Here is a 23,562-nt window from a genome sequence, read left to right on the forward strand (position 1 = left end):
GTACCTAATTTGGTTGGTTGTAACAAAGCTATGTCAACTGTAAATGTCCTTTGTTTATTCAGCTTCTATGTTTTTGTTAAATTTCATGAAAGCAATGTTATATCATTGCAAAGTTATCAAAATGGAATTTCTTTTAAAAATAAAAGGGTACATTTTGCTCTTCCAGAAAAAAAATTATGCTATTTGGTTATAGCTAGGAGGGGCGGTTGCAAAAAAAATAGAACAGTGTCCAGTGAAAATAGTGTAATTTGTTTTCCTATCTTTTATAGCCACAGGTTTTCTGGCACAACAGGCCATCTAATTCACTCTGCTGCTTACTGTTTATTTCTTTACTTGTACCGATCTAATGAAGGTAGAAAATTACTCCTATTCTCCTTTTTGAATTTTTGTTTTATTTCTGTAGTCTTTTTACATTAGTCATATTACCAATTTTTACACATTGCTTATATTAGTCATATACTTCCAAATGTGAGTGCCATTGCAGCCATTGCACACCCTTTGGCAGTGCTGTCATAAATGTATCACTTAACTATGCTATTTTGTCAGATTCTACAGACCTTTGGGGAAAAAAAACCCTCCTTGTTGGCTTCAGAGGGCTCTAAGTAATACGCTTTGGGGCTGCTTTTGGCTCCTCTGAATAGAGAGATCCAAACAGGGATATTTTTGTCTCATTGACTTCAGTGATAGGCTGTATAAAAAGGCTGCTTTACCTACCTAGGGAGTGAGCCATCCTAATGATGGCCATGGTTCACAGGGTACTCGCAAGATAAGAATGTTCTTGAATACTGTGTTGATTTAGGTCAGGACAAGATATTTTTCCTTTATATGGTTAGAACACTGCAAAGGCTTGAATCATCTTTGTAGTGATATCTGAAACTAGTGTTAATTTCCAGTACTACAAGTACAAATTTAACGTGCATAAAGAAAACTCAGTTCAATCTTGAATGTGGTGTCAAGCTCAGTTATATTTATGGTGGTATTATTGCGTATTGGCTCTATTTTCTGAGGCAGATGTAAAGCATTTCTGATTTTAAAAATAGTAAATACAATACCTACTAATTCAGACACTGAAAGTATTAAGAAATTAATGTAATTATTTGTAGCAATTTTCAAAAGCCATAGCTCGATGTCTTGGTACTGCCAAAAGGGCTGCAGTGCCCTTCCCCTGTGTCACCCACTCATTCTTCATGTTCTTTCTGTGATATGGCAATGCAGTGAATTGTATCACACCATCAACCAGCTAAAAGCAACCTAGAAAAAAGGAAGTTGTTTTTCACAGTCAGTTCTCAGCTTTGTCCCTTGTATGTTGGATGAAGCAGTTGTCAGTTCTTAAATTTTATTATCTGAGTCCACAGCTGTAGTTGTGAGTGTATGAATTTTATATGCCTCCCTTTTAGGCAATATCAGCTGCTTCTTAATCCTTCTCCTCCTATGAACCAGCAATATATTTTTCTTCCTGTTTCACAAATGGAAATGCAACCCAGTGAGACTAATTGGTTTGCTTAAGTTCCCAGAAGCAAGGCAGAGAAATTAAATCTAGGTTTATGAGTCCACAGCTAAGCTAATACCCTCACTTGTGAATCCAGCTCATACCTAGATGGGGCCTGTTTACTTATTCTTGATTGTCACTCTTAGTCATTCCACAAACATTTGCCCACTGACACAATTTCAAGGCACATCAGCAGAAACCTCTAGCAGTCATTGACTGAGATTACTAACATTATAGGGTAGATTTCTTAAAGTTGACCTCAATGTTCCTGTCTTGTTTAATCCTGCCGGAATTGTGTCTGTGTTTAAACTCAAAGCCTATGTTTCAGGCTAAATGTAATTTGAATTCTAAGTTGCTTCATTGGCTTTTCTATGCTGCTATTAAGTGTATGGGGCCTGAGAAGACAGCTGTATCTTGTTAGTGAAATGTTAAATGCAGCTTAGTCTAGTTATGTCACAGGCAATTAGAGTCTCTACAAGTTGAGGTCTACATTTGAAAATCTGTAGGGAAATTTAAAAAAGGAATAGCAAATTATTCCTCTCTAATTTTCAACTGGTAATAATTTACGCAACTATCTGAAGTATTGCACGCACGTCTATAAAATACACCTGCTCACACATACGTACTTGCACTATGTTTTCTACACAGAAGAAACCCTCCTTAAGTTCATCTTTTCTGTATAATAATAAATTTTTTTTATTTGAACTTTCAGTCGACGCTGGCGTCGCTGGAATCGATTTAATCGAAGAAAATGTAGAGCTGCAGTAAAATCTGTTACATTTTATTGGCTTGTTATTGTCCTGGTCTTTCTGAACACATTAACTATCTCATCGGAGCATTATAATCAACCTGACTGGCTGACCCAAATCCAAGGTACATTTGAAAATTACTTGTCCTGTTCTTGACTATGAGTACCTGCATTCTATCAGTGGCTACTGTTGTACCTTGCCATTTTGTTGTTATTTGCTGTCCTGAAAGATATTCAGCCCAGCCAAAGGGAGATACAAGAAATAACTGAATGTATTTAATTTCCACAACTGTAACACAGCTCAATGGCATACCAGCTAAAACCTGACAATACTGAATTGTAAATACCTGTACTTTTATTGTTAAACCATGCTTAAAAGTTGAGAAAGCAAATAGTTACTGGCACAGCAAAATATGCTGTGGGCTCTGTTGTTTAAGTTACAGTGTGGATTCAAGCTGTGAGTTGAGCAGCCATGAACTGCACAAAGGATTGGAAAGATGAATTAGTTTATAAGTGGCAGGAAGCTTCACATCCTTGTGTAGCTTTTGCCATTTAGGCATCAAATACAGTCCAACTTAAAAAAACAGCACTTCCTCCTTTAACAAAAGGCTGTGAACTAGTATAGGAAGCATAGTACAAATAAGTGAAAACAAATGGAATCTATGGAACAATTCAGGAATGTCTTTTTGTTATTTTCTTTTTTTAATATTTTGTTTCAGATATCGCAAATAAAGTTCTTCTGGCTTTATTCACCTGTGAAATGTTAGTAAAGATGTACAGCTTGGGCCTACAGGCTTATTTTGTTTCTCTTTTTAACCGCTTTGATTGCTTCGTTGTTTGTGGTGGCATTGTTGAAACCATTTTGGTGGAGTTGGAAATTATGTCACCCCTTGGAATTTCAGTGTTTCGCTGTGTTCGTCTCCTGCGTATTTTTAAAGTAACAAGGTAAGATTAATACTGCTAACTTTAGGGATAGCTGAAGGGTGGTCAGCAATTCTTTTGTAATACTTCATCATGCTCTGCTCTTTTACTGGTTTGTTTCGCGTTTTTTTGGTGTGTGTTAACACACGCATTTTAACTTATAGGCACTGGGCATCCCTGAGCAACTTGGTAGCATCCTTGTTAAACTCAATGAAGTCCATTGCTTCACTGTTGCTTCTGCTTTTCCTCTTCATCATAATCTTCTCGTTGCTTGGAATGCAGCTGTTTGGAGGCAAATTTAATTTTGATGAAACTCAAACAAAACGGAGCACCTTCGATAATTTTCCACAAGCTCTTTTAACTGTATTCCAGGTAACTTTCTTTCATCCCGTATGAAACATTTTACCTTTGATCAGCAAAACTGTTTAAGTGATCATGTTGCCTGAAAATAAAATCACAAATACTATTTATCCAGTTTAAGTAGCATTCTGCTCATTTAATTCAGTACTCTGGTAGCTCTGCACCATTTGTACCATTTGTTTCATGTGTTATTTGATCTATCTATGCAACATAGCTGTCATATTACTTCACAAAATTAAATCTCCTTTGTCCATCGATTACAAGACTAGAAAAAGAGGTGGATTTTTATTTTTATTTTAATCAAATCGTTTTCTTTAACTTCATCAGCTGTATAAAAGTTCAGCTATTCCCAAACAGGAGAAAATGAGAAACGTAGTAAGAGTGCGTATTTGCACATGAGCCATATCACTTACTATAATATAAAAACAAGTTTTAATTTCTTTAAAGAGACACTGTCAGGTTTATTAAAATTTAAAATAACTTCTTTGTTCCTTATGGAAAAGGGCCATTCTTACAGTTTACTTTTCATTATTTTATGATGCTTTTATTTATTTTTCCCAATTTGGATACTGGAATTAGGCTAATTTTTTTCCATCTTTCTAGCCATTTTCCCCATTCAGCTTTGCACATTACAATGTTTTCAGACATTATAAGTGACTGTTTAAAGCTGACCCTGCAAGACTCAATTTAGTGTCAGGTTCCTGTCTCTTTGGTAGAGGTTTCATCTGTTGGCTGCCCTTGAAAGCAAAAAAAAAAAAAAAAATCTTTCCACATAATTATAAAATGAGGAGATCTTAATGAGAAACTCCCTTAAGAGGAAAAGTGTCCTGAAAGAGGAAAATTTGACCTGACATTGCCACTTTAAATATTTAGACTGTACTTTCAAACTCAACTGAGTTGGATTTTATTTAGAATTTAGGCTGCCTCATTTTCAAAGGCATGAGGCTTCCTTCAGTTTCAGAGTAAACTCAGGAACAACCAACCTGTTGGGTGCTCAACAGCTATTAAAATCAGCTTGATAAATTTAGCTCTTCAAAAATGGATTTAAGAATTTGGTAGGCATGTTATTTTCTTGAACAACCACTTAGTTACTTTGAAAGAGAGTCAGTATTACATATATTCTGAGGATAGACCTGGTAATTTTAAGAAGTTACTTAGAAGTGCCCCTATAACCTGCTTTGTAATACTCAGAATTTTTGTCATACAGAAAAAATGGAGTTGCCTCATTGTAAATTATCCATTTAATTATCAACAGATTTCTGTAAGATTCTTCTAGAGTTCATTGAAATTGTGTAAAACAATAGCTAATAAGAGAATCCTGTAATTCTTCCACAACATTGAGCTCCATTCAGTTTAAATTTGCTTCCATTTCAAAACCTGTATTAGTAGTGTGTGTGGTACATATATTAAATAATTTATGATGGGAAGGCAGCCAGTCCCCATTAAAACTGAAACTGGATAGACCAATTTGCAGGACTAACAAATGGCATACACTAGAAAAAAAACCCCACACTTTGGCCACTATTTCAAAGAAAAACAACATTAAAACATATATTAATTTCATTTTCAAGAGTGATGAACATTTGCGGGCATTGCTACATATGTGGCATTACTGAAAATCAAGGCTCTCACTTTTGCATGCTAAAATCAATAAAAGTATAGGCTTCTATTATTATTATTTTGCTTTTTAAGTTAAGTGATGTAAATGCATAGCATAGAATAAAAGCTAGTAGAGTTAAGTCCAAGCTTTCAGGAGATGCTTAGATGGGGCTTTGAGCAACCTGGTCTACTGGAAGGTGTTGCTTCCCATGGTAGGGAAGCCGGAACTATATGATCTGTAGGGTCCCTTCCAATCCAAACCATTCTGATATGCTTATTTAAACAGAAATTTTAAAACAATGCTTGAAAAGGTTATGGTATTGCTTTTTGTGTACAGAAGGTTAGCCTTATTGTGTGTTGGGGTCAAAGGATACATTTCTCTGTTGCTCATTTTGATATTGAGTTACTAATAATGTATCTGCTTCTTAGATTCTAACAGGTGAAGACTGGAATGCTGTTATGTATGATGGCATAATGGCTTATGGTGGCCCATCATCGTCAGGCATGATAGTCTGTATATATTTCATTATCCTCTTCATCTGTGGTAACTGTATCCTTTGCACTCAAAAACCTCCAAATGGGGCTGTGTGCCACAGACATAAGCAAAATTATTTTAGGAGGAAGTAAATTGCAGTGGACATATGAGTGCTTCCTGCATTCACCAAAACCTTTATACAGGCTTTGTAACTATACCCTAATGAGCTAGTCTGCAGTGGTCTCTGAGTCTGTCTCCAGCCACCACAATGGCAGAAACCAGAGCTGGTTTTTTTTACTTCCTCCAGTGGGAAGGCAGCCTTATTCTACCTGCTTGTCTCTATTTGGTTTCTTTGCCTCTGAAATGCGTGGAACGTAGTCTGATCTCAGTGTCAGTAATTTCCTGATCCTCTGACACTTGATATAGCCTGCTTAATTCTGATATAAACTGACAGTGGAGCCAGTGATCCACTGTATAGTGCAGGGACCAGATGAGAGAAATCTGCATGGAGAAATGTTGAGTCAGTTAGGATTAAGTCTGCCAAAACAGTTCTTTTTCTTGCCTTCAATGTACTGGAAATGCTTCCTTGGCCCCATATGGCAACAGAAACTAGTGTCATCCTGAGAAGTTGTAAAAGGCCATGAAGTGATAAAAGGGCAAACCCGTTCCATTTTCTGTATTAGACAGTACTTATATCAGATTTGGTACTTAACTGATATGGACTGAAGTACAGATTTTTATATAGATTGTTGTAGACCAGAAGACAGTGTATTATAAAAATGAATTTTTCAAAATACCTGAACAGTCTTCACTTTTAATAGATAATACTTCATATTTGAAACTTGCTCAGGCTAACTTAAAGGTGGATTTCATTGATAAAAACAAATGTCAACTATTCTGCTATTTTAAAATCAGGATCTCTGCTCATTTTACACCCGGTATTTATCTAGTCCGTTAAATGAGTGTTATTTGCACTGCACTTAAGCATCACAAACCTCTATCCTGTAGGTCGGTAACATGAGTTTTATATCTTTCACGTTGTCAGTGTTTCTGCTGATAAAAACCAAACAAATATAGTAAAGAATAATGTCCTTAAAATGATTTGAAATAGATATCTTGCTAAATGTCTTCTTGGCCATTGCTGTGGATAACTTGGCAGATGCTGAAAGTCTAAATACAGCTCAGAAAGAAGAAGCTGAAGAAAAGGAAAGGAAAAAGAATGCAAGGTAAAATAGCATGGGCATGTTGAATAAGCAGGAAAGGGAAGGAGGACAGTACTGAATTCCTTCATAAGGATATTTTACTTTATATTAATGTCTTTACCTTCTTCAAAATTTATTTGGCCCAGGAAAATACTGAAAAGGTTTACCTAGACATTGACATAACACAAAATTAATATGATTTTAGATATAAGTTGGATAGTAATTAGGAAAATAGGGTGAATTAAGGACATAATGATAAGCCAACTGATATTTAAACATTGCAACAGCAAGATTTATTGTGAAATTAGAAAAAGAATGTATCTGTTGTTGCCAGTGCACAACTCCCTGTGGAATCAGTTCTCTAAGCCTTATATAGACAAGACGAAAACCTTCTTTTGAAATCAGTGCAGGCCTATTGAAGTCAATGCCAGTTGTTTGTGTGAGTCCAAAGGCACAGTTTATCCCTCTAGAAAGGAGTAATGATCATGTGTTGAATTTTTTAGGGATTAGCTTCTCGAATTTTATTCAAAAGTATAATCTTTTTAATGGATCATTGCATTCAAATGCGATAGATTTTTATTGCTCTGGCGCCTGCATCTGTGTAAATCATTTTGAATATTTAACCATGTGATCTTAGGTATGTTGTCTTAACTTCTCATCAAATGAGTATATTTCACTTAAAATCTTTTGTCTTTACATGTTGTGCTTTGTTATTGTATCGTTTTGTAGAAAAGAGAGTCTGGAAAATAAAAAAAGTGAGAAGTCAGAAGGTGACCAGAAGAACCCCAAGGATAGTAAGGTGTTTATTCTAAAAAATATGTTTTTTCTAAGAAGCTGTTTTATAGCTAGGGAGCATTTCAAGACCGTTGGGCATTGTACAATTTCTTTTATGAACCCATTATCCCTATATTTTTATGGGCTTCGCATCCTTACAGAATGTCTTAATCCAGAAAATCTTTTTTGTTTCAGGATATTCTGGGAAGGGAATCCCTTAGAGCATGGAATAGTTAATGTTAGAAAAATCTGGTGTTATTTTAGGATCCCTGTAGGTATTTTGCCTGATAAATCCAATGGAAGAGATTAATGAATGCTAAATTCTTAGTAGAATGTTCAAACTTTCTTGGTAATTTTTACTAGAGCCTCTTGGTTATAATCTCATTGTGACCTACACAGCCAGAAGAATGTGGATACTACACTAAAATAATCTTTTAAAATATGTATTAAACTGTCAGCTCTCCTAGGTTCTTAGAGTTACCCTGTTTCAGAAAACTCTGACTAAGCATAGGTATCACTTCCCTTACTCTACACTCTCTGGTTTGCTTTCTGTTGAATTTTTTACTCCAAAGTACATGTAAATTTTTCTTCTTGTGCATCACTTTGATTGCTACAGGTGACAATTACTGAATATGGAGAAGGAGAAGATGAGGATAAAGATCCCTATCCACCCTGTGATGTACCAGGTATGTGAATACCAGTCAGAAGACAAACACATTTAAGTTTATATGCTAAAATATCCTAAACTTGCTCCTGCTGAACACCAAATCAATCTTTTGGAGTTGGTGAAGTTGCACTCTGTTATCAGTGAATAAATGGGCCTGCATGCTATTAAGTATCATCTTTTCCCGCAGCTTTCTAGACAGTACAAACAGCATATGAGAGCTAATACTGCGAGTCTAAAGACTGCTGTGGTAACACTATCTGGATGTGAGAGCAAATTTTAAACTTTTCTGAAACATTTGACGAAAAAGGACATTCCAGGGCTGCTGATGTTCAGTCAATTTTGTCTTAACTTCTAGTGCAGTGAACATACTTACCTAAAAATCAGTTCTGTCCAACTGTCTGAATGCCTACTGAAGAAATCTGCCTTACCTTTTCAGCACTTGGTGCTCAGCCAGTGCACAGAACTAAGCACAGCTCAGGCAGGGTCTGGTGGTAAGGGGCTGAGATTAAGTGGTTCTCCAGATCTATTTGCAGAGGCTGTGAGTGGAGTCCCCAGATGAGGCTGGTTAGGGCCGATAAAGACTATTAGTTCTCTCAGGCATTTATGCACAGACCCATATATGCTCATAAACCTGGGTCGGAGCAATCCCAGGCACAGCTACAGATTGGGTATAGAAGAGATTCAGCGCGGCCCTGCGGAGAAGGACTTGGGGGTGCTGGTCAATGAGAAAATGAACATGAGCCGGCAGCGTGCGCTCACAGCCCAGAAGGCCAACTGTATCCTGGGCTGCATCAAAAGGAGCGTGACCAGCAGGTGGAAGGAGGTGATCCTGTCCCTCTACTCTGCTCTTGTGAGACCTCACCTGGAGTATTGTGTGCAGTTCTGGTGTCCTCAACATAAAAAGGACATGGAACTGTTGGAACAAGTCCAGAGGAGGGCCACGAGGATGATCAGGGGACTGGAGCACCTCCCGTATGAAGACCGGCTGAGGAAGTTGGGGCTGTTCAGCCTGGAGAAGAGAAGGCTGCGTGGAGACCTCATAGCAGCCTTCCAGTACCTGAAGGGGGCCTATAGGGATGCTGCGGAGGGACTCTTCGTCAGGGACTGTAGTGACAGGACAAGGGGTAACGGGTTAAAACTTAAACAGGGGAAGTTTAGATTGGATATAAGGAGGTAATTCTTTCCTGTTAGGGTGGTGAAGCACTGGAATGGGTTGCCCAGGGAAGCTGTGAGTGCTCCATCCCTGGCAGTGTTCAAGGCCAGGTTGGATGAAGCCTTGGGTGGGATGATTTAGTGTGAGGTGTCCCTGCCCATGGCGGGGAGGTTGGAACTAGATGATCTTGAGGTCCTTTCCAACCCTAACTATTTTATGATTCTGTGATTCTATATAAGCCTTTGACAACTGTATGGATGTTCATATATTGATTCATAGATTTTTAAAGCCATGATATGAATATATATTTCCTATAAGCCATATATATTTTAATACAAGCCATGCTTTTATGTTTTATGAACAAAACCTCAATTTTTTTTTTATTTTATAGTAAAAACTGTTTAATTTAAAGTAGGTGAAGATGAAGAAGATGAGGAGGATGAACCAGAAGTACCAGCAGGCCCACGTCCCCGTAGAATATCAGAACTAAATATGAAGGAGAAGATCACACCGATTCCTGAAGGGAGTGCCTTCTTCATTTTCAGCAGCACCAATCCGTAAGTATAATTTTGAAAAATACTGGTGTAGTCAATTAAGGTTTAGTATTTGTCCTGGGTTCAGCAGTAGCAGTACTTTTTCTCCTTAATAGGTGGTGCAGTGCTGTGGTTTTGACTTTCGGCCTGGGAACAGCACTGATAACACCGATGGTTTTAGTTGTTGCTAAGTCAAGTTTACTCTGAGCAAGGCCTTTGTGAGTCTCATGCTCTGCCAGGGAGGAAGGGAAGCCGGGAGGAAGCAGACAGGACACCTGACCCAAACTAGCCAAAGAGGTGTTCCGTACCACAGCACGTCATGCGCAGGATTTAGGACAGGGGGCAGTTACCCCGGAAGGCCTAGATCACTGCTCTTGTCGGGCTGGCTGTTGGTTGGCGGGTGATGAGTGGTTGTGTTCTCTACCCTTGTTATTTCCCTTATCATTATTATTATTGGTGGTAGCAGTAGTGATTTGTGTTATACCTTAGTTACTGGACTGTTCTTAACTCAACCTGCGGGAGTTACGTTCTTTTGACTCTCCTCCTCATCCCTTCGGGAGCGGGGCGGGGGAAGGGGGGGAGTGAGACAGAAACTGCATGGTCTGATTTACGGATGGGCTTAAACCATTACAGCGTTGAAGTAACAAGGCTCCTTGCAGTAAAGTTAGGAAGAGAACTCCAGTATCCTCAACAGGAGAGAGACTGGCTTCTTTCCTAGAATTTTCTAAATTAATTGGTAAATTAAAAGAATTTGATAAATATATTAATTTGCTTCCCACTGTTGAACATAATAGCACTTTGTACATATACTCTGTCAAGTCTGCACGTCTGAAGAGTACTCTTTAATGTATATTACCTACTCAGTATGTTATTCATTGGAGATGGAAGCTGTTGGTAAGATCTGAGCATCTTATACGTGAGATAGGATTCCTAGTAACCCTAATAACCTTTGTGGAGCCATACGGGTTAGGAAGAAGAGAAAATGAGAGAGAGAAAAAGAGAAAATAAGGAAAAAGAATGTATGTATTCTTGAAGTAACAGCATTTTCCCATATTCAGACAAAAACTGAAGATAAAGACAAATAATTTGAAAAATGAAGAACAATAATAGTTGGGTTCATTCACTGCCCAGTATAACTCCTGAGCATTTAAAGTTTTACACTGATGTAGAAAGCAAGCTTCAGCAGTCAGTTGCTACTGATGGTTAGCTAGAAGTGAACTAAATTCAGTTCCTACAGACTGAACATAGCTGTTATATTTTATATAGCAATTTCATGAGCACTCTTATAAGGGAGCTTAAGAGTTATTTGGCATGGGAGAATGCTCAGACCTCAGTGGTAGAGATCATTACAATTAAGTTGAGAATATGGGTGTGATGATAAAGATGCAGTGTTTTGGGCTTGTATCTTATTTATTGCATGGGTTGCCTTAATTTCTTCAGAATTTTCAAACAAACTGGAAAGAGAGGTATTTAAACTAGCAATTTTAAGAACATGTATGCTGAATGCAAAAATGTTTGATTTGTTGACCATATCAAATTGCTTTTGGCCTAAACTAATGCTGCCTATTCTCAGGGCAAAGTTGCCATCTTACTTAACTAAGATACACTATACTCAAAGAATCTACTTAGTAACAGAAAAAATTTTCACCAAGAGCCTTCTGATTCTTCAGCAGAACTTAGCCAACTTCAGTGGTAGTTCTGAACCTCATCCTGCCTTTTTCCCAACTTAATTCCAGACCTACTCTACCAAGATGCTCAGTGTCATTTGTAATAACCTTGGGCTCAGTGACTGTGAGCATATTTACAGTTCCACTTCATGTTGTGGCTGAAACTTAGCAGCTCTGAAATTTTTGATGCCCACTTGTCCTGTAATTCTTTAGAAAAATCTTCACATAAGATTTTTATTTGGGTTGAGTCTTTAAGTAACACAATGAAATCTGTAGCCTAAGCCACATCTCACCAGATGAGTATTTTTGACAGTTTTGATAAGAATCAAATCAAAATGGGGATCTGAAATGACATCATCTATCATTGGTCTTTTGGCATCTGTATTTGCAGAGTGGAAAAAGCAGTGGAACTTCAAGTGGCATTCATATCCCATTGAACACCAGTAGGAGCTTGGAAATCCTCTCTCAGATTCCTTCAATAAGTTCATCTTCAGTACAGTGGATTGGATTTTGAATTTATTTACGTTTTAGGAATCAGAGCAGTAGCTTCAGCATTTGCATTTTTAGGTGCTGATGGTTGATCTGTTCTATCACTGTTGGCAGAGTAATAGAAAACATGTTGTATATTAGCCATCTACTGAATTCTGTTTGCACACATGGTATATTTTTGTATCTCTTCTTCAGAATTCGAGTGGGATGCCACAGACTCATCAATCACCACATCTTTACCAATCTCATCCTAGTCTTCATCATGCTGAGCAGTGTTTCCCTAGCAGCAGAAGATCCAATTCGAAGCCATTCTTTTAGAAATAATGTAAGTCCTTCATTTTTATATCTGAATATATCCTCAGAGGATAAGTCCTTTGGTGTTAGTGCCTGATTTTTAATTTTCAAGTTAAGAAGCTTTCCTTTTCGTTTTTCAAGTATGTTAGTGAATATATGGATTTGCTTAGAAAGATGGAGATGTGTGGCCACACATGAGTTTCATCAGACCTGAAGATCCTTGGGTCCCTGATTAGCCATATCAGAAACTAAACAAGTTTTACTTCTTTTTAAACTCACATATAAGATGAGGATTGGAGCATGCCCATCTCCTTGTCCACATCAAAATGCCATTTCAGCCTATAATGAATCAAAAAATTTGGAAATCTTCCTGCATCCTTTTTAGATACACTTGTAGGAACAAAATATTTTTAAGGATATTAATTTCAGAAATGTCTCTTGTGATCAATATAGTTTGTTGTGAGTAAACATCTGTGTTCTAAAACAAATTCCTCAAACCCCATTTTAAGTTCTTAATATAGTAGAAGACTTGACTGTTACTCAAATGCACAATTACTAGAGAAGCAAAAATAAATCCACTTTTGTGGCCCCTAATGTATATCTTAAAATTTGAATCACAGACTCAGCTAGGTTGGAAAAGACCTTTAACATCATCAAGTCCAACCTTTAGTTGTTGCACTTAAATTAGTAGTGAAACAAGCCTCTCATGTTATTGCGAGTTGTGCATGCTTTAGTTTAGGTATGTAATAGCAGAGACAATGCAACTTGGTAATAGTCTGTGGGGACATCTGGGATACTTTGACTGAACTTCCGGGCCTCTCCTGTCCTAGATATAAATTGATCTGTAGAGATTGCCATGGAGTTAAAAAAACTCCTTCACCTCTTTCAGGAAAAATGGGCCTACTAGGTCAGTAGAGGTCGTATCCCTTTTTGCTAGTGTAGATCCACCCTCTGAAACTACTCTTGGCTTTTGACTTTCATCAAAGGTAGGAAGAGGTCAAAGCACAAAGACACTCTTCATGTGCTATTCAGTAGATCTCTGTACTTCCCACAACTGTAAAACTAGGTAAGTGCAGTCTTACGAATAAATCACATTGACAGATAAGAAAAAGAGATGATTTCTGAAATTGTTATTGTAGAAATGGTTTGAAGGGCTGGTAATTGTTTTTGGAACTAGAACAGTATTAGGAAAATGAAACTGGAGAGTGGCGGTAACTGAAAGGGTTATTCCCTTTATAATAGTCCCTATTATAAAGGGACATAGGTAAAACATGTGAGTAGTTTCAAGAAGGCAATACTCTCTTCTTGTAAATATTCACAATATGCACCAGACCTGCATATTTTTCTTGTTACTACCTTGAATGATCATGTTCCTTCCACCACCAAGCTCGGCAAGAGAATTAAAGTTTACAAACAAATACCATTATGTTTTGTTTTGTTTTCTTAACTCTAGAATGAATTCCTTACTGATTAATCTTCGTTGCATGGCTTTAACATTTGCCTGTTTTTTCAGCCACAGCAAGGGACAGAAGGATGTGATCTTCAACTGAACATGGGGAAAAAAATAATTTCCTTTTATATAATGTAATTGGAATACTTCCTTTGTATGTTGTCTCTTTGTTTTATTTCTCCTTCCCATTTTATTAGTTGCTGAACTGAAGGCAACATGTTTCTGTGCACAAGTGTTTGCTAGATGGATTGCTGGATCATTGAAACTAAACTTGTAACCTACTGCAGTGCATGTTGATGGCTAAATGCATTGTTGATCGCTAGCAATATGGCCACCTTGAAAGGGTGAAATCTTCATTGTACTGAAATATATGGCAGTGTTCCTGGCATCAGCAGTGAGGTCAATATTTCATCCAGAATCTTTTTAAAAGTTTGCATATCTCTAGGCAAATGTTGTGAGTTCTTTTTAAATTTCCTACAAATACCTCACTGCTCTATCTTCCGAGGTCAAGTAAAATATGGTAGTGTGGATATGAGGTAATTTAGTTATTCATTAATTGGCTTTTTGGCAATCTAGCCCACTCTATACAGGAACAATATAATAGAATCATAGAATAGTTAGGGTTGGAAAGGACCTCAAGATCATCTAGTTCCAACCTCCCCGCCATGGGCAGGGACACCTCACACTAAACCATCCCACCCAAGGCTTCATCCAACCTGGCCTTGAACACTGCCAGGGATGGAGCACACACAGCCTCCCTGGGCAACCCATTCCAGTGCCTCACCACCCTAACAGGAAAGAATTTCCTCCTTATATCCAATTTAAACTTCCCCTGTTTAAGTTTTAACCCGTTACCCCTTGTCCTGTCACTACAGTCCCTGACGAAGAGTCCCTCTGCAGCATCCCTATAGGCCCCCTTCAGGTACTGGAAGGCTGCTATGAGGTCTCCATGCAGCCTTCTCTTCTCCAGGCTGAACAGCCCCAACTTCCTCAGCCTGTCTTCATACGGGAGGTGCTCCAGTCCCCTGATCATCCTCGTGGCCCTCCTCTGGACTTGTTCCAGCAGTTCCATGTCCTTTTTATGTTGAGGACACCAGAACTGCACACAATACTCCAAGTGAGGTCTCACGAGAGCAGAGTAGAGGGGCAGGATCACTTCCTTCAACCTGCTGGTAGCAGAATGGAGAATGATGTGTGATCTAGAAACATCCATTGAAATTTTATTTTCTGATGCAATATTTTGGTTAAAAAAAAAAAAGACTTTTATTAATATGTATTTATCCTTTGTGTAAGATTATGTATCTGTGCTAAAGGTTGAAGAAAGTATCTGTGAAAGCAGGTGGATAAAAGTCTGAGTTGAAAAAAAGTGTTGCTTATTGGATTATGTTAACACTTTAGGGGTGAAATCTAATGTCTAAGTACAGTGGTATCCGATAATTTTTTAAGTAAGGAAAAATGGTTGCACAGTAGCTGTAATTCTAATCTACTTTGTCTAAATTCCCCATCTATGTCCTTTGATTAATTCAGGTGGTGTTGTGCATGTGGTCTAAATTGTAAAAATTTATTAGAGATGGATTTCTCACTGTGGTACGTATTATACCTTGCAGATACTTGGTTACTTTGACTATGCTTTCACAGCCATCTTTACTGTTGAAATCCTGTTAAAGGTAATGCATTGTTAATTGATTCTTAATTAACTCAAAAACAGCTTTAGCAATAATGTTTGTAACTTTTTGTTTACCTTCCAGATCCTAGGGTATGCAGATTATGTCTTCACTAGTATGTTTACATTTGAGATCATTTTGAAGGTAACAGGTTTTAAAAGGAAATTTGTCTAAAAGGATTTTCCTTGTGTGTCACCTGCCAAGAAAAGGCACTTGAAGTGCTCTTCGCCTTTTCTCTAAGCGATCAAAGCTAAACTTTTTAAACCAGAGGATTTTTTAATTTGGCAATTCCTCATAGTTTTGATTGGTTGTTTTTTACCATGTGGGTGCATGAAGAAGCTGATTTTTTTATCATTACATTAATTTAATAATTCCTTTTTTTTTTTTTTTTTACCCTTTTTAAACTTACAGTTGTCAGAAAAGGGAAAAATAATTCACTGCGCATGAGCTTTTCCTTCTCCTTGCTCTGGCATTTCCAAAAGAGATAATCAGTCTTTTAAGGAGGGAGCATGTAATTTGTCATTTCTTTTGCTGAACTATATTCACAGAGCTAAAATAGTAGATAACTATTTTCTTGCAATAGGACTTGCAAGATATCTTGCATTTATCTATCTATATACTAAGATACTTTGCATTTACCTTGGGCATACATTTAAATACACAGAAAGGCATAAATATGCTTGCTTAAATGTATTACCCATGCATGAGTCAAAACTTGGCATTTTAATGTATAGTTTGTGTACTGATTATTAAGAATATCCACTGGGGTTACTCGGATTTTAGATGTATGAGGTTTACTCTGGCAAAGAAAGCATGTAACTGAGGATTAGGTTCATACATAACAAAATGCTAAACAAAGAAATACAAATTTTTGATGGAAATTTTCAAAATATTTTTTCAGAGATTGAGACATGATTCCTAAAGGTGTCATGCTGTCCATATTCATTGTGAGTTTTCAGTTGAGTAACCCTGTTCTATACACTTAAAAATTTTTGGTGCCCTAAGAATCTGTACATAAACTTTGCATTTCCAATTGAGGATTAAGCTTAACAAAATCTCTCCTCCCAGCTTTTGCTCATATTGCTGTGCATACTCTTCACAATGCAATTTGATTAATACTAATTTGATATAATATTTGGGCTGTTTACAAGATTAGCTGCGCTGTAAGTAATAGACTATGCTTGAGAATATTGTCCTAGACATATGTTTATCCCCTTCTTCCTTGCAGCAGGGAAGAGCTTGCTATAGAATTGATTAATCTTAAAGCATTTGTAGCATTCTAATACAAATATCCAAATTTTTTTTGCTAGAGAAAGCCAAACTAAAGGAGAGAATGAACCACTGAAAAGTACTATAGCATTAGATCAAATTAGTTCCCAGTCTAGTGCCCAACTAGTTTGAAGCCTTTGAAATGTTACCAGTGTTTCTGTGGCAAAAGGGTCTGTAAACTTCTAAAGCTTCTGCAGTTCCAAGTGTGTTTCTCTAGAAGACAAAGGAATTATAAAGCATGGCATAAAAAGGCATAAATGAATGCTTTAAGAAAAGCAACATACCAACTAACTGCAAAATATTCTGCTAAACAGTCAAGAGCTATCCAGGGGAAATAGGAAAACCTAAGGCTTGGGCTGTTAAATCCGGCATTGTAAAATATTATAAAGAAACAAGAAGTGTCATCATAACCAAAAACGTAGATGCTCCAGACCATGTTCTCCAGGAAGCTCTGCCCTGCCATGCACTCACGTGTGCTTATAAAGGAAAATAAATTGTACCCTAAACCACAATTTTTTTTTAAAAACATAATGGACCAGCAGAACATGACACATGCACATATGTAGTGCCTGCTTTACTAACGTGATCAGACACTGGCTTTGCTTGCTTACGGCTGGAGTCCTCCATACTTTCCAAGCTGGGTTTTGCGCTGTGCTGTCTACAGTATCTAAGTCGTACAGAATCTGTGCGTGTTCTGCAAGCAGTAAGTTCAAATCCAGACCTGCAGTAACAACAGCACTCCTTAATTTCCAGGGAAAAAGTATATGAAATGGAAATTCAGATAACCAGAGGTAATATTAGCTGTAGCAAAGAAAGTCATAAATGTTAAAAAAAAAAAAATTATTAAAGCACACTGTCTCACCCTGTGCTTTGTCTGAATGACTGCTCTGAAAAGATGAGGATTTTCATGATTTGGTGTCAAGTATATGAATGAGGATATGAATAACAGAAAAGCTGCAATGTCAGTTTTAAGCATGTAAGAATTCTCTTATGTAATCCCTACATGGCGTTGCAATCCAGCTTACAGTCCTGTTAGCAATGCTGGGGAAATGTGAAAACATCAGAGCAAATGTCAGGGTATGGCCTTGTGCTTTTAAATTTGCCCCAGCTGTGCTAATCTCCCAGCCCATTTAAACCAGTCCGTTCTGGTGTGGGATTACAGGCAGGAAGAAAGGAGCAGCACTGGTGGTGGCCCAGGAGCTCAGCTCAGTGAGTGTCCTGCAGCAGCTGCTCTGCTGTGCGGCGGCACTCACCACTACAGATCTGCTCTAGGCTTTGCTTTGGTCTTGATCAGTGCAAGGAGAGAATGATGTGCTATAGAGAGTTGTAGCCAAATGCTGTTGACATCAGAAACAATTTCCACATTTGCTGGTGTTGCTTCAGCAGAATTTTTATCATTTAAGTGAAAGATTTATTGTACATAGTGGGATTGTTTTATATCTCAATTGCTTTTCAAAAGTGAGATAATATTGTATACATTCACACTCTAGGCAAGTGTCTTGTAAACAGCCTAAATGTGAATTTGAATAAATTGAAATATAGACTAAATGTGTAACAATTCTATTTTTAGATGACAGCTTTTGGAGCATTCCTTCATAAAGGGTCCTTCTGCAGGAATTATTTTAATTTGCTGGATTTGCTGGTCGTGGGTGTTTCTCTGGTATCATTTGGTATTCAGTAAGTACTATACTGATGATTTATTTTTGCTTAGGGATTTTCATTCTGAAATCAGTGTTTCAGCTCCTTTGTCCCACACCTATGTGGGTGTGCAGTATCAGTATTCAAGGCTGGGACTGGCTTATGTGAGCCAGCAGTGCTTCTATATAGAGAGTGGTGTAAGTCTCTACTAATACGGATTGGAAACTACTACATCTCGCTATTACCAAGAGAACAAGGAAGAGCACCATTACACTGTATTGTATAGCAAGTAATTCCCAGAGTTTCAGGAGGTTTATATATGCTCTTCTGTGCTATTGCCACATCTACAGTCTAGTTCTACAAGCTCTTTCAGCATTGACCTACTGGGATATGTAACTTGACAGTATTTGTTTTGTTTGGGTCAGGCTAAACATAATTAAAGAGCCTGAAGGTGCTCATTGATTCACTGAGCAGTTGTGCCTCATCTAACATCATCTGTTAAACCTTTAGTGGCTTAGAAAAGAGCAAGGGCTGGGTATCAGTCAACTGCTTCCCACTTTTATATTCTGCTTGTACTAGAATACCTATTCCACAAGCTTTCAGCCTCACATTGTTCTTTAAAAGGTTGTCTGTTGCCTCAAAATGCAGTCCTATCTACTTAAACAGAGGATGTGAGTCATTTGAGATATTTTCATCTGCAGCTGGTTGGAAATTAAGGTATTCATTGATTTACAGGACTTGCATAATGTCTTCAAAAAAGCTTGTCAACACTGAAAAATACTTTGGGGACTATTTTGCTCTTGACCAAACTTAATTGCTTTACAGTGTCAGACAAGCTTCTGAGCTGTTAAATCCCAAATTGCTCCAGAAATCAAAATAATTCTTTTGGCATTTATGAGAAAGATGCTATTTTCTAATATTAATAAAGGATCAATAAAGAAATATTTAAAAAATCTTGTATATATATTAAGATGTTTATGAAATTTCATGTATAGGAAAGTTGCAAGAACATTGTTATTCTTAGTAATAAAATCAGTTACCTTAAAAGTAACAGAATAACTTTTCCCCCCCCAGGTCAAGTGCTATCTCAGTTGTGAAGATCCTCAGAGTTTTAAGAGTCTTGAGGCCTCTAAGGGCAATAAACAGAGCAAAAGGACTTAAGGTGTTTATTTTTATTTTTTAAATTGTTTTTCTGTTGGCCTTACTGTTCAGTCCTGCCTCAGGTTAAAAATTCTTGTGCAAGAAGAATTGCCTCAAGAAGTTCACAGAGCAATGACATAAACCAGTTTCTGATTCTTAAACGTACTAGATCAGGTTCTGCAGTTTATAGGTGGAGGAACAGCAGTGCCACTGAGAGCAGATTTTTACCATAATCCTTGCTGTGAATGAACATGTTAGAACAATATTTACATTGTTTTTTTCATAGTATTTATGTAACTTTTAGTCAGTTGGTGTTGATGGGTCTGTGTGAAAAGATTTCTAGGCAAATCTAGAAAGCAAGTTTAATTATGGTAGTAGGTATAATACTGACATCATAAAAATAGTAATTTAAATAATCTGAGTGATAAAATAGAGTTCTGTGGTGTGCATTCTGAGGTACTAACAAGGTGTCTTAAAATAATTTTGGTTTCTTTCTTTCCAGCATGTTGTTCAATGTGTCTTTGTGGCTATTAGAACTATTGGTAATATCATGATTGTTACAACGCTGCTGCAGTTCATGTTTGCTTGTATTGGAGTGCAGTTGTTCAAGGTAAGTTGACACTCAAAATTTACATTGCATAAAGAAAAGCAAAGCTGAGTTGTATTCTTGGTGGCTTGCTGCTGGATCTGGGTTCATCCAATTCTGAAACAATCATAGATAGTATAAATGTGTTTGTTTCTCATAATCTGCTTTTTGTCATTGCTTTCTGTTTTATATGTAGGGAAAATTCTACAGGTGTACTGATGAAGCAAAACAGAATCCCGAGGAATGCCGGTGAGAACATCTTTGATCTAAGAATGTGACACATTCTATTCTGAATAATTTAAACTGTAGCCGGTATGGGCAGGCATGTGTTAGGCCATTTAGGTTTGTGTAAATTGGAATTTCCATCTTAAATCCACCAGAAAACACTGGTTAGCAAGAAAATGAAACAAGCTTAGGGAGGGAGTGAAATACACAGCTTTGGATAGAGAATTAGGTTAACTCTGAGGCTAGTTTAATATTTCACTAATGACAGTTTGTTTCTTTCCCACAGAGGGATATACATCGTTTATAAAGATGGAGATGTTGATAATCCAATGGTCAAAGAGAGGGTCTGGCAAAATAGTGATTTCAACTTTGATAATGTTCTCTCTGCTATGATGGCCCTTTTTACAGTATCCACTTTCGAAGGCTGGCCAGCGTGAGTGAATTCTCCTTGTTTTCACAGCATTGCTGAAAGACTTGCAGAGCAGTTCTCTGTCATTTACCAGCCATCTGTGGGCAACAAAGCAGTCTTAAGTGATAGCATGAAAAGTTATTAATGGAGGAAGGGAAAAAAAACCTTCTATCCTTCTGAATCTGTGCACTTTTCTCTGTATTTCTTCATTCACCTTTATCTATAAAGGTCAAACTTATATTGTCTGATTCCTAATCTTGCAGCTACTTCTATAATGAGCTATTCTTTAGCTCTAATGGAAGTATTCTATGATTCTATTCCTCTTCCAAGTTTATCCATCAATGCCCTTTAAATAACACTAATATGAAATTTACAGGCATTCAAGTAAAACCATTACTAAAAAATCAGTACACTGCATAGAGAAACCCAGGAAAAGCAAGCTAGCATTCACTGTTTCCCTTAATGAGAAAAGTCTTAGAGGATAACTTTATGTGGGGGTTAAAAGTAAAAAATACAATCATCTGGTTATATTACCTGGATTCTTTTTGAAAAAAGCATGTAACATTGTGTGGTGTGATTCTTCTGGGTTTCATATGCTTTGCAAGCACGGTTAGTAACTAGGAAAAGATAATCCTAAACAGCAGCATTTCTGACACCTGTCCTTTGAGTCTGAATATTTTACTCTCTTTTGTCATTTTAATACTAATAAAGGTCCAATTGTGTTTGTTTTACAGGCTGCTGTACAAAGCCATTGATTCAAATGGCGAGAATGTAGGACCTGTATACAACTATAGAGTGGAGATCTCCATTTTTTTCATCATCTATATCATCATTATCGCTTTCTTTATGATGAACATATTTGTTGGTTTTGTGATTGTTACATTCCAAGAACAGGGAGAACAAGAGTATAAGAACTGTGAGCTGGACAAAAACCAGGTTAAAATAAATACTGAATCTTAACTTTTGAAAGTATTGTTTTTTTATTTATGCATGAAGAGCTTCCTTTCTGCTTTGGGTCAGAAGAGGGCACCAAACATATGTTGGTAAAAAAATTGAAGTCGTAAATGTTATTAACTGCTCTTCAGGTCATTGTGTGTTCCTCTTTACGTAAGCCCAACACATCAGTCTTTTTGTTGTGAACAGTGTTACATTAAGCTTGTTAGCTTCTTACTGTCTCATTTGTTGGTGTCACATTAAGAAGAATAGAACACTTGCCAGCTTATCCATAGGCAGAGGTAGGTTTTACAATAAGAACAGGAAAATAAATTTTGTGTTCTGAATAGTCTGAAAGTGTTCAAAAGATTCTACTTTCCCTTCCCCATTTATTTAGAAATTCAAGGGGATATTCAGATTCAGATTAAAATTAATAATAATAATAATAAAAAGTCTGTGTCCTTTACTGCTTAATCCTTTGACTGAGAAACTCATCAGTCAGCAGTAATGTTTTTTCAGGTGCTCTTGTTTGATTGTAACATACTTCATTTAAATAAAGTTAAGCATGAAACTTTAGCCAGTGTTCGTTCTGCTTTTTGTGCCCTGTCAGTCAGCTTTTATAAGCACTCTTCAAAGCACAAGTGGAAGGCCCAGCCTACATGAAGATTTCAGGCACTAACAGAGTAGGAGGTGAATCCATGATATTCCTGTGCATATGGCATGATTTTGCTGGGCAGTTTAACTGAACTGTTGGGAATAATATTTCCTTAGTAGTTATTTTGCTGACTCCAGGGTTTTATACTACAGTTAAGGTGGTGGTTGAAGACATGCATGACTCATAGATCAATTAATAGTAATGTTAATAGTCATGCTGTTTACTATACATATTACATATGTATAGTCTGTGGTATAATACTGTATAGTAAGACACTGCATAAAAAGGTGAAACACGTCAGAATTTCCTTGAGCATTGTTTGATTCTTTCTATGTGGCTGAGTAGTATATATGACTTATACAGTTATGGATGACCAACTGAGGATTGGTAGGCTACTTATTTGTTAACACAAAAAACCGTACATGAAGTAGATAGACTGCTTGTTTTTTAAGACATACTCAACAATTTGGCCGTATTAATTCTACTAACAGTTCGTTAACTGTTAGGTACTGTCTGTCAATTTTTTATGTATTTGCTTTTACAGAGGCAGTGTGTAGAATATGCCTTGAAGGCACGTCCTCTTCGTAGATATATTCCAAAAAATCCTTACCAGTACAAGTTCTGGTATGTGGTGAATTCTACTGGATTTGAATACATCATGTTTGTCCTCATCATGCTGAACACACTTTGCTTGGCTATGCAGGTAGGAAAACCAGAAGCTCTTTTGAAGCTGTTAGCATAAATAGCAGGGAATGATATGAGTGATACAATGCCTTTAGTTTATAGCAACCTGTATTTTTTTTATGAAGTAAAGTAAGAAAAAAACAAGCACCTCTGATCATAGTACTGTCCTCTGACATGTTCTAATCTGGTCTTCAGTTTTCTGAAGTCAAATTATTTAAAGCAGCTTGGTGTTTATAGATCCTTGTAATCTGATCAAGCTCTTTGAGCTTCATTTTGTAGCTGCAGTGTAATTTAATTTGTATGTGTGTATTCCCAAGATTAGCCATGTGCAAGAATATCTGAAAAGTCTATTTTTTAGATTTAGCAATGTTAGCAAATGTTTCTTCAACCCCTTAGATTCTTTTACTTAGTATATTCTTTTATGCTGTGCCTTTAAGCATTATTCCACCTCTGTGTAGCTTCTGTACTTGTTCTGTGATCATTTTTTATATAAGCTACTCCATATTTGATTCGATTGGACTAAGTTATCTTTAAAGGT

At 37.0% G+C, this 23,562-nt stretch overlaps 1 protein-coding gene across 1 annotated transcript in view; it reads left to right on the top strand.

Moving 5' to 3' along the window:
- CACNA1D (calcium voltage-gated channel subunit alpha1 D) overlaps nt 1-23,562 on the top strand; it is a 185,845-nt gene that overhangs the window by 108,512 nt on the left and 53,771 nt on the right. Inside the window, exons 12-28 of the mRNA XM_065687166.1 lie at nt 2,202-2,362; nt 2,957-3,182; nt 3,323-3,530; nt 5,547-5,667; nt 6,704-6,818; nt 7,524-7,593; nt 8,185-8,254; nt 9,801-9,945; nt 12,273-12,402; nt 15,570-15,629; nt 18,325-18,431; nt 19,467-19,554; nt 20,035-20,142; nt 20,315-20,367; nt 20,630-20,776; nt 21,487-21,688; nt 22,885-23,043. Of these exons, the coding sequence (XP_065543238.1) occupies nt 2,202-2,362; nt 2,957-3,182; nt 3,323-3,530; nt 5,547-5,667; nt 6,704-6,818; nt 7,524-7,593; nt 8,185-8,254; nt 9,801-9,945; nt 12,273-12,402; nt 15,570-15,629; nt 18,325-18,431; nt 19,467-19,554; nt 20,035-20,142; nt 20,315-20,367; nt 20,630-20,776; nt 21,487-21,688; nt 22,885-23,043 (2,170 nt within the window). The remainder of the gene's footprint in view (nt 1-2,201; nt 2,363-2,956; nt 3,183-3,322; nt 3,531-5,546; nt 5,668-6,703; nt 6,819-7,523; nt 7,594-8,184; nt 8,255-9,800; nt 9,946-12,272; nt 12,403-15,569; nt 15,630-18,324; nt 18,432-19,466; nt 19,555-20,034; nt 20,143-20,314; nt 20,368-20,629; nt 20,777-21,486; nt 21,689-22,884; nt 23,044-23,562) is intronic.

Source organism: Lathamus discolor, chromosome 7 (assembly GCF_037157495.1).
Source record: "Lathamus discolor isolate bLatDis1 chromosome 7, bLatDis1.hap1, whole genome shotgun sequence".
NCBI lineage: Eukaryota > Metazoa > Chordata > Aves > Psittaciformes > Psittacidae > Lathamus > Lathamus discolor.